This window comes from Andrena cerasifolii, chromosome 3 (genome assembly GCF_050908995.1).
Source record: "Andrena cerasifolii isolate SP2316 chromosome 3, iyAndCera1_principal, whole genome shotgun sequence".
NCBI lineage: Eukaryota > Metazoa > Arthropoda > Insecta > Hymenoptera > Andrenidae > Andrena > Andrena cerasifolii.
The window spans coordinates 15,014,151-15,032,259 of record NC_135120.1 but is presented as its reverse complement, the minus strand read 5'-3'; the positions used below and the strand labels follow the sequence as shown (position 1 = coordinate 15,032,259).

The 18,109-nt window shown below is 47.3% G+C and overlaps 1 protein-coding gene across 1 annotated transcript in view; it reads left to right on the top strand.

Annotated features, from left to right (window-relative positions):
- The window catches only part of LOC143366873 (phorbol ester/diacylglycerol-binding protein unc-13-like), a 66,508-nt gene that overhangs the window by 41,957 nt on the left and 6,442 nt on the right, over window positions 1-18,109 (top strand). The window contains exons 5-6 of the mRNA XM_076808296.1: window positions 6,655-6,778; window positions 12,542-12,631. Coding sequence (XP_076664411.1) covers window positions 6,655-6,778; window positions 12,542-12,631 — 214 coding nt within the window. The remainder of the gene's footprint in view (window positions 1-6,654; window positions 6,779-12,541; window positions 12,632-18,109) is intronic.

Below are 18,109 nucleotides of genomic sequence, written 5' to 3'. Positions count from 1 at the left end.
CTTGTTCCCACCGCAGCGAAGGCTAGTGGAAAAATCTTATTTATCTGGACGCCTGATGAAGGTACATATTGGCTTCGTAAGTGGTCGGGATCGATCAGACAGCACGCTTCTCCGGCGTGCACGGCGGTAGGCAGGTGCGTCTCCCTCGTGGTTGGCAAGCCTCATTCAGCCTCTTAGTTCTTCTCATGATCGTCGCGATAATTGAGCTGGGTTGCTCGGGATGTGCAATCAGATTGAATCCGAAGGGAAGGGGATGGAGCAGCCGTGCGTCACACCCCGTGACTGCTAACCTAATTCGCGCCTCCCTGGTAGCACCCATAATCGCGTCGAATTAAGTGGAACGAGCCTTCGCCAGCGGTACCTGCCTCTGCACTTTTAACTTTGCCGCCCAGAAATATCGGCCACCTACGCGGTCGCCGTTTCCTCGGCTCAAGGGGTGGTTATGATTTTAGAACGTCTGCGAGGAGGTGGGCAATGATATCTGCGTCATTGGCGGATCAGTTTGGGAAGCTTGTTAGACACGCGAAAAATTGTGGGGCGAAAACGATCGCGCGTGCACAGGTTCGTTAAAGTAAAGGGAAGGGAAACGAGAGGTGCGCGAGTCGAAGACGTAGATACCCCGTAATGAGCAATTATTCGTGTAGCCCCTACTACAGACTTCACCCGCGGGCCGAAGAAAAGACATTTTGATTAGAGCACGTTCTTCGTCCACCGACGGTTCTCCTTCTTGCGCCTGCCGCCCCGAGCCCCGTTTGTCCGCTGCAGATTTCGCTGCTTTTCATTTTCGACGCTGGAGCAACGTTTTCAGCCTCTCGTCTTTCTCACGTCCAATTTAGAAAATTAAATTCTACGTCAGTTGAGAAGCAAGGAAAATCAATACCGCCAGCTCGCGCCGTTTTTAGCTTTATTTCGCGCGGACATGACTTAGCGCCGTCTTGATGGCCGATAAATTTTCATAGGAGGATTGAGGAGATCGTTAACGTAATTGTGTTTTCCTTATCGATCCGCGCGCTCGCGGTGAAGAAAATTCCGGGGTAGGTGGCAATTTCCCTGCGGAAAGCGGTTCCCTTCGAATTTGTCCGCTTTCATTTTACGATGGGCATTGCTCGGATCGTTGGTAAAATAACGCCGGATTAAATCCCCGCGGTATTCCGTGCTCGGCAAAGTCGCGCCGAAGCAGCTCGCATATTATTAGAGACAGAAACGAAGCCAGTATAAGGGGGGGGGGGGGATTAAATGGTCAGATGAAGTCCTGATATGTTCATATTACGGCTGAAATTCAGGACATTAAGCAACGTGACCTCGTGGTTTAATAGCTGCGTGAATAACGTCAGTTTATTGACGATAAAATAATGTTGATGCGTTATCAGGCACTTACTTCGCAACGTTCCCGAGGTATTAAAGTTCTTTTAATACACTCCGATGAATAACAGTCACTTTCGCGTGATTATGTGACTGAGGCATTCGTGTCAATTCCTGATACGAAGTTATGTACGTACAATCTTGCAAAAACTCCTAACTTCTCTTACTCGTATCGGAAGAGACGTTACTTTGTAACGACGCATTCGTTATAGCGTCTTTCGAAATTGAGGCGATATAAAATGCAACTTAACGATTTCACTGACTGTTCTTGCCGAAGCGTTTAAATTTTCCACGCATGCACGCATCGTTACAATCCTCTTCCACAGAGCGAGCAACTGCAGTGGCGAGCCATCTTGGCTACCGTGAGCGCGGTATGCACAAAGCGCGTCGATTTAATATATTTTTTAGTGGATAGTGTTATTCGTTGCTTCTTTATTGTACCCAATTTTTTTCGAGGTCACTTAGGAAAGTGTCACCGAAAAGATGTTGATGTATCAGAGGAGTATCAATCGTTAGAGACTTAGTGACACCAATCAGCTAGTATAGAGCAACAGTAGGGCCTTTTCAATTTGACGGGCTTTCGTTCCTGGCGTTAGATTCTACCCTTGCAAGGTAATTGTCTCGTGAGAGTATTCTGGAACAGAACTTTCTGGCTAGTAATAATTAATTCTTAGCAATAATTAATAATAGCATTCAAAGTAAAGGAAAGGGGAATATATTCAAATGCTAAATAGTGCATTGGAGAATGTCGAGAAGGAACAGTACTCTTGATATTCGTGGGTAGCAATTAGAGGTATACATTTCAAACGATTGAGTTCGCATAGTCGCCTATCGCGTTACCGTTCACAGTTAACACTGCGAACGTGGATTCTTGTTGACGGCGAACGCTAAGGAGAAGTACGCGTAAGCCTCGTTATCAGAGATTCTCATTAGCAGCGGAAGTCAGCGGCGCAAAGTAACGCGGGAACTGAGGCAAACTTTCGGTCGGATGACACAAAACAATAGGCACACGAGTTCGCGTGACAAACACGAATCGTGTTGCACGGTAGTCTTTAACAGACGGGGGAAGCGCAGTTTCCTTTCCGTTTGAAGCAGAGATGGCGACGTAAACTCGGTTTTGAAAGATAATGTGTATAAAACTTACAAATCCGTTATACTCGTCATCTATTAACAATTTGAAAAAGAGCCTCTGTTTATAATTTTCAGTTACCAGAGAATCTTGTCAATCTTTGCACTCGCAAGCATCCGCGTAGTGGATACAAGTTACTCGATATTTCTGCTTAAAATCTTCCATCTGATATTGAACGTATTTGAGAGTAAACTCAATTCTCCATCGGCTGCTGCTAAAGATACAGTGCATCCTCTTGCTCGGTTTAAATTGCCTTTAAATTATTCAGATTCGAGCCTGTGGGTAGTCAATATTATAAGCTTAACTCGCTGAGGTTAACTACGAATATCGTCGTCTTCGTTACTTTATCCCTGGCCTATTAGTACTGTTTCCTTTTGGTGAAAATTGTTTCTAGTTTTGGAGCCACGTGTCTTCGAGACGCCCCCCAAAAAATCTGAAGAATTCCGCCACGTTGAATGAAAGCGTGCAGCATGTTTCTCAAACTCGCACGGTATGCGCTATGTTCAAAGCTCGCTGGAATTCCTTCTCCAGGGTCCTATTATTCTGGCTAAATTTTTCAAGATAAACAGATCCATTCTGGTCCAGGGACATTTGAGAAATTTGTTTCTTGCTTCCGGCGAACCTGCCCCGAAAACAATCCCTGTTTCCGCCGAGAGACGGAACACTGGTACTCCCTATTTTTCGCCTCCCCCCAAGCTGCATTTTCCTCGAGAGCATTATCGAGTAAACAAGGTTGAGCTTCCTCTCGCCTTTGACACTTTTCAGATTTCCATTGAAAGCAACCGGACCCCACACGAACGAGCTTCTTTATGCCTCTCAGTGTGATTTCGTTTCATGTTTTTATTACAAATGATCTTAATTCACTGAAGGGGAAATACCTGAGAGGTCCCCCGTGTAATTAATTCTGTATTCGTTTTAGCGCCGTAAGTTTCTGTCGTCCAGGGGGGTCGAATAAGATTACTTAGGTCTAGCGGAGAATTAATCGCAGGATCGCCGAATAATTTCTCAACGAATCCGTGGATTGGATGTTCCGCGCGTCGCTAAGTGGAGAGGCTGACCTTTAAATGTACGAATAGATGGTCGAAAAGGATCAGGCTCTGGACGTAAAACTCCAAATTAACGGGAACAAAGGTCTCGCTCGAGCGTGATTGATTCGATCGTTCAGCCGTCACCAGGCGTTTAAGCCGCAAATCCGCTGGAGCTTGAGGTTGCGCTTTTTTTAAACGGCCAAATATATGGAGGTTTTACAGCGCTGCCAATTCCGACTCGGGCAATCCATCGAATTCTTTACGCCCCCGTGATCACACACAACAAATCCATTTAATTTGATAACGACAGCGGACCGATTGTGGTTAATTTTAATGATTTGTTAACATTTCAACGCCGCCCGGACTCCCGTGACTGATCACCGTTGCGGATCATCAGTTCGATTTGTACCGAAATCGCGTTGCAATGAATTTCAGCGTGCATATTCGCGACTACAGATCCGCAAAGATATTAAACGTTAATCGCTGTTTTCGTCGATCTTTCCTGCTGCTAGTTCTGTTGGAAATTCACGGTTCAACTACAAAGCAGAATATCGCTCGCGAAATAATCGACGATTTTTCCGTGTCAGAGGGATCTGAGTAGAACCGGGCGGCTGCCCCTAATTTAATACCTCCGTCAGCTGTCTATGCTTGAAACGATTAATAAGCTTACCGGGCCTGTTTGTGCCCCGCTCGGATTTCGGGGAAGAGTAATTACCACAGTCTCGCGAGACTATCGCGTGTACGTCGGTCGAAAATCAACAGCGGGCGGAATGCATTCCAGTTAGATACAACAGGTGCAAGCAGGTGTCTTTGCTTCCCCGTAAAAGCAGCGCGGCAAATGGGAGGCAGCATCGTAATAATCCAATTGAACCGGATTTACGTTCCCCCTGTTTCCACTACGTTTGTACCGATACACGGTGTTACCGACTCCGCCGCTGTGCAACGAAGTCGCGAGGAAACCCTGTAACGTTTAATTTTCGTTCGCTCCGTGGCCATAAGCGCGTCGATGCGATAGCAGCGTTCGAGACCGCGCTCCCAGGCCAGAGGCGTGAAAAGCCGCGGGCGTATATCCATGAAACTTTAATTCAAACTTGCAGTTCGTATGCGAGTGGAATTGATATTGGTGGAAACAGCTAGATACGAATTAAACTACTATTCTCGGCGGAATGGTAGCTATTGCCTTCCTTCGGTCTGCATAAATCTGTTGCCACTGTTCCCATATTAACGCGCACCGCTACTCGGAACTTGCCACCTTGTATCCTCGTCTCCCACTTTTTTCAATCTAACTCAGAATTCCATTTGATTCTCAGCGAGCTTCTATGCTGTATTCATACCTGACGTTAAGAAAATCCTTTCGCTACTTGTTCGTGCACCGAATGGATCGGAGCTTGCGAGTACGTGTTCCACAATGAGACTGGAGTGCAGAGAGTCAAGTCAAAGGAGGGCGTAAATCTCCGTCTTGATTTTTATCAACACTGCGTTGCAACGTACACCCTTACGACGATTTACCGTGAATCCTAAAGAGATTCGAGAATTATATTGTCGGATATAAAGGACTTAAAGCTACGAATCTAATCCTACCTACGCCATTAGCGCGACGCCCGCGTGTGATTGCAACATTATTTATTAGTTTATGCGAGTGCGGAACAGATTTTACGGCTATTACTAAAATAAACATTTCAGGCTGTGGTCCTAATTCGAGGTGTGCTATTCACGCGAGCCCGGCATTTCGGTTGTTATGTTCCTCACAGTTTTTATGCTAGGGTTCGGGACACTACTCATCTCTCCAATACCATCTGCGATTTATCAGAGAATGCATTCAGACATTATTCCCACGCATCCAGAAAATGTAAACGAAACGTGCACCCGAACCTTTAAACAACTTCTAAGCACCGACACGCCGCTGTAGAAACGATGCTCCTCGTAATTATTTTAACCACGCGCAGGAAAGTTTCGTTACCAAACGAATTAACCGCGAGACCTAATTTCTGGAGAGGGAACAATCTGGCCCAATCAAGGGATGCTCCTTTCAGGATGAAAGTGCGCTTCGCGCGGGGAGCTAGGACGTCGCGAGCACTCACGATTCGTTTCGATCGAGGCAGCCGCTGGCGCAGCTAATTTGTCAACAGTGATCCAGTTACGAATAATTAAGACGAAACGCCGTTGCCCGCGGAGAAATACGGCCGGGCGTTCGTTCCAGTCGTAAGTCGCGGGCGAGCGGCGAGCAGCTGCGGATAAAAGGGAATTGCTTTAATTACGGCGCGGCATTTGCAAACAGCCGTGCGTGCACTTTGATAGCCATGGTTCGCAGCTCATTTCTGAGAGTACGGGAGGGCGGGCGCATGGAAAAGAGACCTTTCCAGAATTTATGTACACGTGTTATGTGCATTCGCCCGGCGTACACGGCCGTTACTAGTCCGCGCCGTTGCACCCGCGGCCGACATTTAATCCCGTGCATCCAGCAAAGAATGCTTTCGACGAGCGTAACTCGCCTTACGTAAATTACGAACCCTACCGCTCCCTCTCGGCCCTGTATCTAATAATCGCGCCTGGGGCAGACGGTGCTTAACCGTAAAGGTGAGATTGTTTCGAGCGAATTAACGCTCCGCGGGCGGGGAATAATCGCCGGCGAGTAGCTAGCAATCCTATCAATTTATTCATAGCGTTATTTAGCCGGAGTTGGTAAGATACTGTTCGAGTGGATCGATTGATATTCGGTGCCGCGGACGCCGACGAACCGCAATACCAATTCGCGCGGGCCCGCGCGACGATTGGAATTTAGATAGAACATTAGCGGAAATTTAGCGCAGTAACGGGCGCTTGTTTATTATAGGCACGCACGTCTTCTGTTGCATTAAACGCGTTAATCCGCGCCGGCAGTTTGCACGGGAACCGCGCCGAAGATACCAGCCGAGCCAGAAATGTAGGTCTTTAACACAGCCCGCGAGGATGCTGCAGCAGAATTTTGTTTGAAACTTTATATAATGCAATGAGTTGGGATTGCGCCTCCGTTGAGCTTTGATTATGCGCGTCTCCGTTCCTCTGCGCTTAATCCGTCGAATTTATCGCGTAATGGGCGCCAGGGCGGAAGTTCTCACTGCCGGTGTTTCACGTTCCCGATTCTGGATTTTGCAGGAGGGTTCCGGGCAATGGGTCAGCCTAGATTCGGAGCTCGAGATGAGGGGCGCCGACATCATCGGCACGAAAAACCCGACCGGCCACTCGCTCCTCATAGACTGCCGTTTGGAGCTTCCTTTCGGTAAGTCAGCAGAAAATTCTTCTTATTCCACGTAGAAGGACAGTGGTGGAAAAGCATGCCTGTCGAATGTAAGCGTACGTGTCCGCGAACGTATGTGTACCCGCATCGTAACGATAAATGAATAGAAAGAACGATACCGGTAAAGGGGAGCCATCCGTTGGCGAAATCAAGCGCGCTTTCACGAGTAATAACAGATACCGCGCAGATTTCTTTTCATCAATCGAAGCTTAGTAGTCGGTGTCGTTGCGCGACCTATTCCTACGCGCGCTTCAAACGGAAAGCCATTACTCGGAGGTTACTAGTTAACGAGCGCACTGGGTTCTAAGCAGTACTTTGAAAATCGAGGATGCCGGGTCGAGAATCTTTATCGATTAATTCCATTTGCTCGTCGCCGATCTATTATCGGAATCCGCACGGCGCCGTCCGCAGGAATGGGCTCGATTGACTGGAAGTAATCGAACAATGTTTGCAGATGCGAGGAGTTTGTCGAGATCGTGTTTTACAATTCAAATCCGAGTGCGGGCGAAATTGCAGCCAATGCGTTTTAATTTTATTCCGCGGTTTAATTAAACGTTCTTCGGAAACCACAGCATCGTATCCGTTTAAATAGAAACGTTGATCGGTCCCGCGTTTGCACAGCTTCAGATCCGGCGCCGATCGTTTAAAGATCTTCCTTATCCCCGCGCGGTGATATTGGTTCATCAGTCGCCGTCGGCGAGAGTTGTTCGTACGATCGATGCCAATCGACGCCTGTGTGCGCAGCCGACAATTTCGACAACTGCTCGCACAGGCGAAGCCAACGCGTCGCCTTGCGATACGTTTCGATCCGATAATCGATAACGAAGATAATCGAGTGGCGTATTTTCGCCGCGCATTTCGATCAGCTCCTCTAATTGCCAACATTTATATGCACGAATCGATGGGCTAGTTCGTTTATGTTACCCAACGTAAGCGGCGTAATTGCGCGATGCATGCGAGGGAACCACGGCGGAGCAGAACAGACGATTCGCCAGCTCCCAAAGCCACGATCGCTGTTTCTATTCATTTATCTATCTACCCCCACCCCCTAAAAGAGAGTCTCACGAAAGGATCATCATGGTGCACGCAATATGCGCCATGCTTTCCACGCGATTGTGACGAACGGTGACACGGGAACAAGTAGATTGCTCTTTACTGTGCGAGATACCCTCGGGTCAAAAGCGATTGCCAAAAGTATCACTGTCGGCCGTCATCTTCCTCGGACCGTTGAACGGTTCGGGACACGATCCGATAGCGTACCCGGTGTCTCGAGTTCGATCGTCGTAGCCGGACGGCGTAATCGGCGGAAACAAGCTGTGGCTGCTAAATCGGCTGGGGAAAGAGGTAGACGGAGTGGTTAAACGAGGGAAGGAACAAAAAAAAAAAAGAATGGTAGTTGCGCGGAGAGGGAGGGCTGAAACACGGGGATGCATCGCGGTGGTGGATCCAAAAGGGTCGAGTGAAATTGCCTGGCAGTAACCAGGGGCACTCGTGTAATCGAGGCGATAATGAAATGCCAGTGGATCGCGGCGTTTCCTGTGATCGACGTAGATCCACTCGAGGGGAAAAGAGAAGGCAGAACAGCTCCTGGCTCCCTCCACCCCCTCTGTAACCCGGGTCCACGCGCTACTTCGTCCGAGTGGCTCGAACTTTTAATTGAGTACGTCTAGAAACTTGTCCAGGCTTTGGCTTGCCGCCTGTTCGTTCCTCTGTCGAGTATATTCGCCAGCCCGCGATGCTCCTCGTAATGCCGTGCGAGCGCGCCGTACGTGCCTCGAGGATTATTTCGACGCCCTGAAATTTTCCAAAGTCCTGGAGAGACGAAAGAAAGTACGGGAAGAGTCGCGGCTCCGCGCTGAATCCCCGGGTCGAACGGTTTTCAAAGAAAATAGAAGGGTCTGGGAAGTTTCGTTCCTCCGTGCTTCTACCACTCCGCTCGTCTGTTGTTGTAACAATCTAGCTTCGTCGCTCGACGCCTATCCTCCTTTTCGCGTACACTGAAAAATTAACGCGAAAGGAAGAACGCTTCTGGCCAATTACTTTTTCACTTGCCGCGCGGTTCGTTCCTCGTTGCAGCGACGTGAAAGTTCAGCAGCGACTTGCTGAAACGGTACGCTGCAATATTAAATCCACCATCAACGAATACTCGCGACGCTTTATCTCGTTACGGCGTGTACGCAAAAGTTCCCCGCGTATCGGTTTCATCTGATTTTAACAGGAGTTTTACTCTCGTCAAGTATGTGCGTTCGTAATCTATAATTTGAGGGTGAAGGGAGGTTATTGGGCAATGTTGGTTCTCCTCTTTTAATAGAAATCAATCTCCTGGTTAATAGTTTGATATTATAAATTGTATAGGGGCTTTTTCCGAGAGAAGCAACCACTCTTTTTATTAATGCATACAACTCGGTTTAGAATTGCTTCTTTCCAGTTCGTCTCTTTACGAGTCACAGCTTTCTCGATCTGGAGCGATCGATGTCAAAGCAACGACTGACTTTCGTGACAGGAAGAAGTACCATTGCCATGAACGCTTATATAGACGCGTCAATCTGTTTCGTTGATCAACCGTACGCATTGCGATGCAAGCAGCCATGCATTATTAATGGGGCGAGCCTGAATAACTGCGGAAAAATGGAAATCTTACTTCTGCTGGCTTAGGGCGTAGTTTCCACTGATTTAGAGCAACAGATAAACGGTATTTTTAGAGAGACAGCGAGCGTATGAGCGCAAATAATTTCGAGGATGTGAACCACGCGACGGTCAACGTCTCGGAGGATAAATATTGTCAGAAGAAGCGCATTTTCTGATTCCACCTTGATTCGAGACAGCTTACTCAGCCGTTCGATAACTTCGATCACGGCTTTCCTCAACTCTACCTAGCTTCCTCTTATTTTCCTTCCAGTAATATCTTCAACGTCGTGGCAGCGGAAAGTCCACCTTTTCTTTTCGACTTTTGACTAGTAACAAGTGCGCGGAGGCTTCCATCGAACATTTTATTCCTGAGGGATAGGATTGGGAATGGCCCGTCCAGTCCCCCGTTCCCGGAAGTAGTGTGCTTTCATCCATTCTTTGGCCACCGGCACATCAGCGATCCATTACTATCGATCCTTGCCTCTCTCGAAACAAGGTTAACGACATGTTACGATTCAGCCACGTTTTTTCGTCCGTCCTCCAACCCCTTAGACTTCAGCCACGCGAGGAATAACTTTAGTCCTATATTTCATAAATATATTCCATAAAGCCTGAGGCAGGAAATTCGTCGGTGAAATTGGACAAAATTAACAAGGGCACATATCGCGAATAACCCGGATCGAAGTTGTCGTTGTGTTGAATAAATCATTTCGCGCTGCACGGAAACACTAAACTGCACTTTCCTTGTCAGCATATTTAACTTGACGAGTCGTCCGAACATCGTTTAAAGCTTCACGATTGTTTACCCGTCTCTGCTGTCATAAATCAATGTCCAGCTTCTTCGATCGCCGCTGAGAAAGCTGTCGATGGGAAGTGTTCAATAATATCTTCTCGGTGAATTTTCACGCGTATATGTGGAATACTGCCGCGCTTATATCGTCGTGCCGTGGAAACTATACTTCGATGACTCATTAAAAAAGTTTGAACAACTTTTTTCATAACGCACCCGTGAATTTCTCGTCAATACGAAACGAAATAAAAGCGCATTGCGGGGGAAAGACACGTTGCCCGCGACTAATCCGCGAATTCTTCCCCTCTGTGTACGGATACGGAAGAGAGATCTGTTTGGTTGGGCGAATTTTTCCGTTCCAAGGAGCTCGTTTCGGTCCGCGGGGTTTCTTGACGTAAAGGCGCAAATTATTTTTCGCCACGCGATGCTCCACTTGACCGTGTTGCGAAATGAGGAAAACGAGGCCGTTTATAATAAACCTACCGGCAGCGAAAGCCCGCGTTTTCACCTAGCAACCTTTTTTCTACCCCGGGTTCCTCGTTTTTATTCCCTCTTTCTCATTTTCCCCTTGGCGCACTCCTTCGGCCCTCCCCGATCCGCGCCAACTGTTTTAATGGAATTTTCGACGAACACTGAGCACCGTTCCTGCCATTTCCCGCTTATACTCCATCGACGTTCCGTGGGTCAAAAGAGCGACGGTGCTTCCGCAAAACTATTAAGCATATCGCGATGAAGGAGGGGATATAGAAACGTCTATTTTTCTGGTAATTTGGTAATTCACTTTCAGCAGTGCTTGACTGAAGCTGAATTTAAATTCTAGATGCAGATCAGAGTTATTACAAAATTGAACTTTCACAAGTTAACCCCTGATTTCTTCTATAACCCACTCGCTCTGACCCCTTTCTCCGCGAGCAGAAATACATCAAGCTGAAACTCCCTTACGCGAGCAGTTATTTCGGACACTCGGACAGCCGAATCGCGCCTCTATAAATCGCTGTTCTCTTACTCGATGCATGCAGGCCCAATATCGAAGCACCCACGTTACTCCCTTCACTTCAGACCCCCACCATCCAGGATAAGATCTGCTCTCGCGAAAGAACCAAGTAACCCGCCCCTACTCGTCTCCTCCCTGTCTCCTCTATCTTTCCGTTTGTTTCTTTTGCGTCTCCACTCCGCCAATCCGCCCTCCCTTCTTTCCCTTTTCATTGCTCTTGAACATTCAGGTAGGGATCGATCTGGCCGCGTTCTGTTCCTCTCGTCGTCTTCCCGTCGTTTCGGCGCACAAAGAGGAAAGAAATAAGTATCGGAAAATAGATAGAGGGAAACTGCGTGATACGATCAAGGGAGCCCGGGGAGCCTGTTTATCGTGAATAGTATCGACATGTACGGCAGAGGCGCGGTCATGACGATGAAAAAGTCAGATTCCTATCAGTCGGTGCTCGTCGCTAAACGGAATGTTTAATCGCATGATCGGCGAAGGGGGGGCTTGCGATCTCGTAAGTGAAAAATTGCGAGTCTCGGTGATGGAGCTGCTCGCGGTAGGTTTTATCTGAGCTGATAAAGCGATTGGTAGCTTTGTGGGAGGGCTCGCCGAACGGAATCTCATCTCGCGAAACAACCTGGGGAGTTTTCAAACCCCAAACGAAACGGTCCATCGCTGATACGCCCCGAAGCAACAATATGGTTTTCATTAATGTTTGTCGAATTCCCTGGTCGTCTACAGAATTTCGTCGACTTGGGAGAACGATTTGTTACGAAGATTCAGAGGCATGTAATACAGGGAGCAGCTCTCTAGACACGTTCACGTCGTTCTACCTTTTTCCTCGAGCAGCATAGACTTGTATTCGCCGGTGAAGTTCGATCGAAACAACGCGAGCAACAATGTTTGCCAGAACTTGGAAGTTACGTTGTTTCTGTGTGACTTCTCTGTAGTTATTATTGATTCCTCGATTCCGCTTTCGTGCAGCGGCACATCGACGTCGCATAAATTATGTAACCGGTGGTTTATAGGCTCGAGCAAACAAAGGGACAGTCACATAATGCGATAGTTATTACTTTCTTATCTGAAAGGGAGGGGGAAGAAGAATCGTCGCAGGTCGTCTGTGGAACTACGCTTACTCAGAAATGTTCAGTCGCAACGGGAATCCGACAGGGGCGGGGTAGGAGTTCAGCCGCGAGCGAAACGAATACGTTAGAAAACGATCACTTTTGGTAATCGCTTGCACGCGAGAGGTCTCGAACGTTCAAGGGCTGAAAGAATTAGGACATGATCGCCAATCGGATCATGCACGAACGACCGTCAGTCTGATCAGTCTCTGACCAATCAGGAAAGTGCGAACAACGAACGAGATGGAAAGCCCTGCTAACGAGTGAAACGGCAATGCAGTTGCGAGCAGCCCGGCCCATGTGTGGCTCAGGTACCCTCGTCAAGATCCTTGGTCCTGATCGTAGGACCGTCCTGGATTTCAGGATCGTCCTTGATCCCGAGATCTTCGTTTCGCTTAATACATTACATCCTGGTTTCTTGACCAATGCATCTGACTTCCACGTCACGTGGATTTCTCGTCGATCGTGCGGTCGCGGCGCGCGCTAGGCTAGCGGACATAGGCGCGATTCATTTGACGAATAATTTCTAATTAGCTCCCCTCCCACCACTCCGGAAAACACGAACAGAATCGTGCAAAACGCACCGATGTTTTGATTACGCGAGGATATATAGTTCCCCAGTGCTACCGCGACCGATCCCGCCCTCGCCACTCCCTCCTCCCGCCGTTCTCGAATTTAGCTAGACGAAACTTTGGAAGCGAGTCACGCGTTCACGATCCACGAGAAACCGAATCCACGCTGTTTGTACGTAATTAGCGATAATAAGCCCCTTCTTGCTCGTCAGCCACTGCACCTGAAATTTTCTACTACGATTCTCAATCTACACCCCCCACCCCCTCCACCCATCACCCACAACCCCCACCTGTTTTCTGCTCTATCTTTTCGTTTCTCCCTTTTCTCTTTCTCTCTGTCTGCCCGCCCTCCACCATTTCAGATCGAGCAGTCGTCGACGATTGGTCGGTTTCGCGGCGGATATCGAAAACCGCTTTAGATATTCCCGGGGTAAGGCCTGAGCGCTGAGGGAACCCATCATCGTTAATCACGGAAAGTTATGCATTACCTTCCGTCGAAGGGAAGAAAAGGGAATCCCATGGAATCTCGGACTTGTGTCTGGCCTTATTTATAACGGCCGTAAAGTATGCTGCGCGACTTTCGGCGGAGGCGCGTTTAATTCGGTCGAAATGTTGCTTCTAGGCAGGGTGCGCACAGTTTTAAGACAGTCAAAGTCGAGCGGCAGTAAAACTTGGCCAAGGGAAGTGGGATTAATTATAGTTAAGGTGCAGTCGTGGTCTTTGTCCTTTAATTTCGATTTTGAGGTCCCAATGGCTAACTCCGTCTGTTGCACTTGAAAAAGACGTAAAATATCTTTTGTTTAATTATAAAGAAGATGTAGAATATATGGAAGAAGACTAACTAAATGAAAAAAACTGGTTAATAAACTCGTTGTTTCGGAACCAAGAGTTCAGAATTTTTTTTCTTTTAATCCCTAAAGAAAATTTTGGAAAACTACTGTTTGACATTTTAGCAAATTTAATCCCCGACAAAACGAGCAGAAAATAAATAAAAAATCGGTTGAGAATAGACGGAGATACGGAATTCTGTCCACAAAAAGGCACTTTGGAACCACTTTGCGACGGTGGGTTAGGCCCGGGTTATAACCTATTCGGCGGGGCGGTATTTTGGGTCGGATTTTAGGGGGCGTGTAAGCTTCGGGGAGAATGATTCGGGAGCATGACCTCGTTAAAATTGAATCAATGAAAGCTGATAGTAAAGCAATTCCGTAGCGACTGAATAATTTCAAGACTCGAACGCGACCAAGAACCGAGTTTCCGCCTTGAAATCATATTTGGGCGAAAATGTAGGCGGAATGGCGGGATTCTATTAACTAAATTGGCAAACGTAATCAGAGGAATTACATAAACATGGTTAACTTCGTTCGGCAGTTCGATTGATCGACGGGCCTGGGTTCTCTTCGGCGTCAGAAATATTTTAAATTCACGGCGTTGCTCCCCCTGAATGACATACTTTCCCCAGTTTTTTTTTTTCGAGGCTTTGCGTCACTTTTTCCCGTCCCCTTTACCGCGAATTTCGGTCTCTCGGGTGTTCCTTGTCCCGTACACGTGCACTCTCTTCGAGACCCTATTTCATTAATTTAATTGTAGAGCCCCCTTTGAGCCCCCTGTACGTGCGTGTTGGACACCGCCGGATAGTCACGCTATCGAAACTCGTTTCGGTCGTTACCAGCGCACTTTGATACGATTTCATGCTTGATTAAACGACTTTAATTATGCCATCACCGTGGCCGCGTTAGCCAGAAAGAGTTTTCAGCCGCGGGGATCATTGGCCACCCGATATTCGTCGCTATTATTTCTGTTCCATCGTCTAAAGGGATCCATGATCTTCGTCGCTTGTAAAAAAAAAAGCGGTTCCATACTCTTGCTCCGTGCGCAATAGCGAAATGCTTTGGAAATGTTTCCTTCGTGAGTTTGATTGTGCTGAATTGCAGCAAACGCAGTCGATAACAACCACTCGTACTGCCTTCCAAATTGATTGTCATTGTCCCACGCAATATAAAAGTATAGAACCACTTTTTCATGGACGCACAATATTCACGACTCCGCGAATTCCTCAAAGAAGTACGCCGTATGCGAACCGAACAATCGTTGATCCTCCAGAAAAAAGGACACGCTGTCACCCCGTGCACAGCATTCCGTTCCAGATCGAGTCCTTCCTGCGAGACTAGTGCGAGCCAGTGTGCCGTGTACGAATTCGCTCAAAGGAATTGCGTTTGACATTTTGAATGTTTTCGCTTTCGCGGTCCTTTTTTCTCTCTCTTCTTCTATTTTCTCTCTCTCTCTCTCTATCTATCTATCTATCTATCTATCTCTCTCTCTCTATATATATCTATCTTTTTGGCGAATGTCGTTACGAAATCTATCTTCTCTGCTTCGCGATGAAAACGGAAGGGACCAGCAACGCGCGAACATAAAGCGTTTGCAAGCTGCTCGGGCCTACGTATCTTGCTTTTTCGAATCCCTTCCATTCAGAAGTTCATTAAAGCGCACACACACACCGACACACACAGATTACACACTCAACAGTTCGATCGATGTAGCGACCGAACGTTGCGTGCCTTTTTTTTTGAGAGAAGCACCGTGTTGTGTTGAGTGAAGCACGTAGTGAAAGAGAACTCCGTTTGATCCCTTTAGGAGTATCTAATTAGGATAGTAATGAGTTGCGATGAGACGAAAAGGAAAGGGCTCCCGCCTCGGATGTCAGCCATCCAGCCGACACTCGGTTTTGCGCCTTAAGTTGCCGGTGATTGGTGCTCGCCGCGCGCTTACTCGGCGGTCAAAGGACGTCGTTGCTCGGATCCGGGGAAAGACTTCATTTGCGATTCTATCGACGTTCGTTCACGCGGCGGATTATTACGCGTCGCGCCGTCAAACGAATCGGGTCGAGCGGTCGTTTAATTCTCTTCGTTCCGAGCGCGCTCGCCTTCTGTTTCTCTTCTGTTCCCTCTCGCTTGCCTCGACGGCCGTTAGACAGCCGCAAATTCGTTACGCTTAATCGCGGCGCGTCACGCGCTCGCGCTTCGATCCTTTAATTGCATCAGCTGCGCGTAAACGATGAATGGGCGATTCTCCTTTCGATTGGTCGATATTACGTTTGAATCGGCTGAGGCCGAAGCTCTCGGAGTTCTTCCTCCCTGCGGGGCATAATTTTGTTTCAAGCACAAACTCACCCCTTTTCGGAGCACCATAATCGCACGTGCACGCAGTGGCGCGGCGATAGCACAAGAGGGGGGGGGGGAGAGGGAAATTAGACGAAATAGAAGAAGAACTAAACAGTAAAATGATAACGAGAGGGAAATAGATCGTCACTGTCGCGGCAATTGTTACCTCCAAGCAAGGGAACCGTCCTCTTTTCTTCTTTCTTGCTTTGTCGGTGCAGAGCATCGTGTCGAATGTGAAAAGTAAAGAGAAAAAAACATGTGAAAAAGAGGGTACCTGCAGATGCATCGAGCTATGGCTGCGACACTGTAATCAGTTATCAATTGTCTGTAGACGTTTTTTGTCTCCTTTTTACTATCCGATTTCTTTTCTTGCTCCTGTGTTTTTGCTACACGGCTACTATACGTATTACTAATTGTTTTCGAACGACATCGAGGCTCGATGTAGTGACACCTGCGAGTACGTGATTTGTTGGACGAGCCGCGTCGGGACGGTGTCCGGGCAAGTCGGACTTATCGCCGACCCGTTCCACTTTTACAGCTATGGCCCCCGCCGGTCCAAGTAGAATGAGAAAACCCTTAGCTAGACTTTAATCACGCATGACCTAGCATCGTGAACTTGTGTATTTGTTCGTCCGTTCTCGTTTTACTATAAGGATGGCCGTAATAATCAGGGAGCAGGACGGGGAGAAAATATCGAGGCAAGCCATTATATCATTTCGACGTGGAATGCGCCGTTATTTGTAGGATCGCGTTAGTCTCCCGCGATCAGAGTTACCTTCACAACGATACATACGTCGTTCTCATTAAACTGTCCGTTCGGTGGATGATAGAGTACCAAAGTACGTTTCATAATAATCGTACACGTTGCTTGAAAGGAAAACGCGCGAACAGGCTGCGTTGATCAATCAGCCTGGATACTTTACCAAAGTTACGTAATTAACAACACAGATACCTGGAAAATATTCCACTGCATCCGACGTTGCTTGAAATCCAGGGTTATTACATTAACCCTCATCGACGAACAGCAGGAAACTAGGAGAAGTGTAGTATTCTGATTTGAATCCTCCAATTTAAATCAGAATACTACACTTCTCCTAGTAATAGAAGTCACTAGAGTAGTAAATAGAGTCACGCCCATTTGTTAAGGGTAGTAAAATAAATGGACGTGGTCCATGATACTTTCATATCTCAGATTACGAGTTTCTATGAATCTTTTGGGTAGTTTTCTGAGAGTCCATTCGTTACTTACTAGGAGAAGTGTAGTATTCTTATTTAAATCCTCCAATTCAAATCAGAACACTACACTTCTCCTAGTAAGTAAGGTATGAGGTATGAATCCTCCAATTCAAATCAGAATACTACACTTCTCCTAGTAATAGAAGTCACTAGAGTAGTAAATAGAGTCACGCCCATTTGTTAAGGGTAGTAAAATAAATGGACGTGGTCCATGATACTTTCATATCTCAGATTACGAGTTTCTATGAATCTTTTGGGTAGTTTTCTGAGAGTCCATTCGTTACTTACTAGGAGAAGTGTAGTATTCTTATTTAAATCCTCCAATTCAAATCAGAACACTACACTTCTCCTAGTAAGTAAGGTATGAGGTATGAATCCTCCAATTCAAATCAGAATACTACACTTCTCCTAGTAAGTAACGAATGGACTCTCAGAAAACTACCCAAAAGATTCATAGAAACTCGTAATCTGAGACACGAAAGTATCATGGACCACGTCCATTTATCTTCCTACCCTTAACAAATGGGCGTGACTCTAGAGAAGATCGAGTACCACAGGCGTCTGTATGAACACTTTCCTCGTTACTTCTGCGTACGGTCTGTGTCGCCTTCTTTTACGTCCAGGTATTACAGCGGTCTTTACGGTGCAGCTTGTATAACGGGTGGAACAAATTGCGTGTTTGTTACTTGTTGTTTTCGTTCGGAGGCCAGCGGAACGGCGCGCGCGCGCGCGTCCACCTTTCCTTAGAGAAGCTGCTCCAATTTTTCCCTGCGGACGACAAAGTTGGGTCGGCAAAAATAGACTAATTACACGCCTT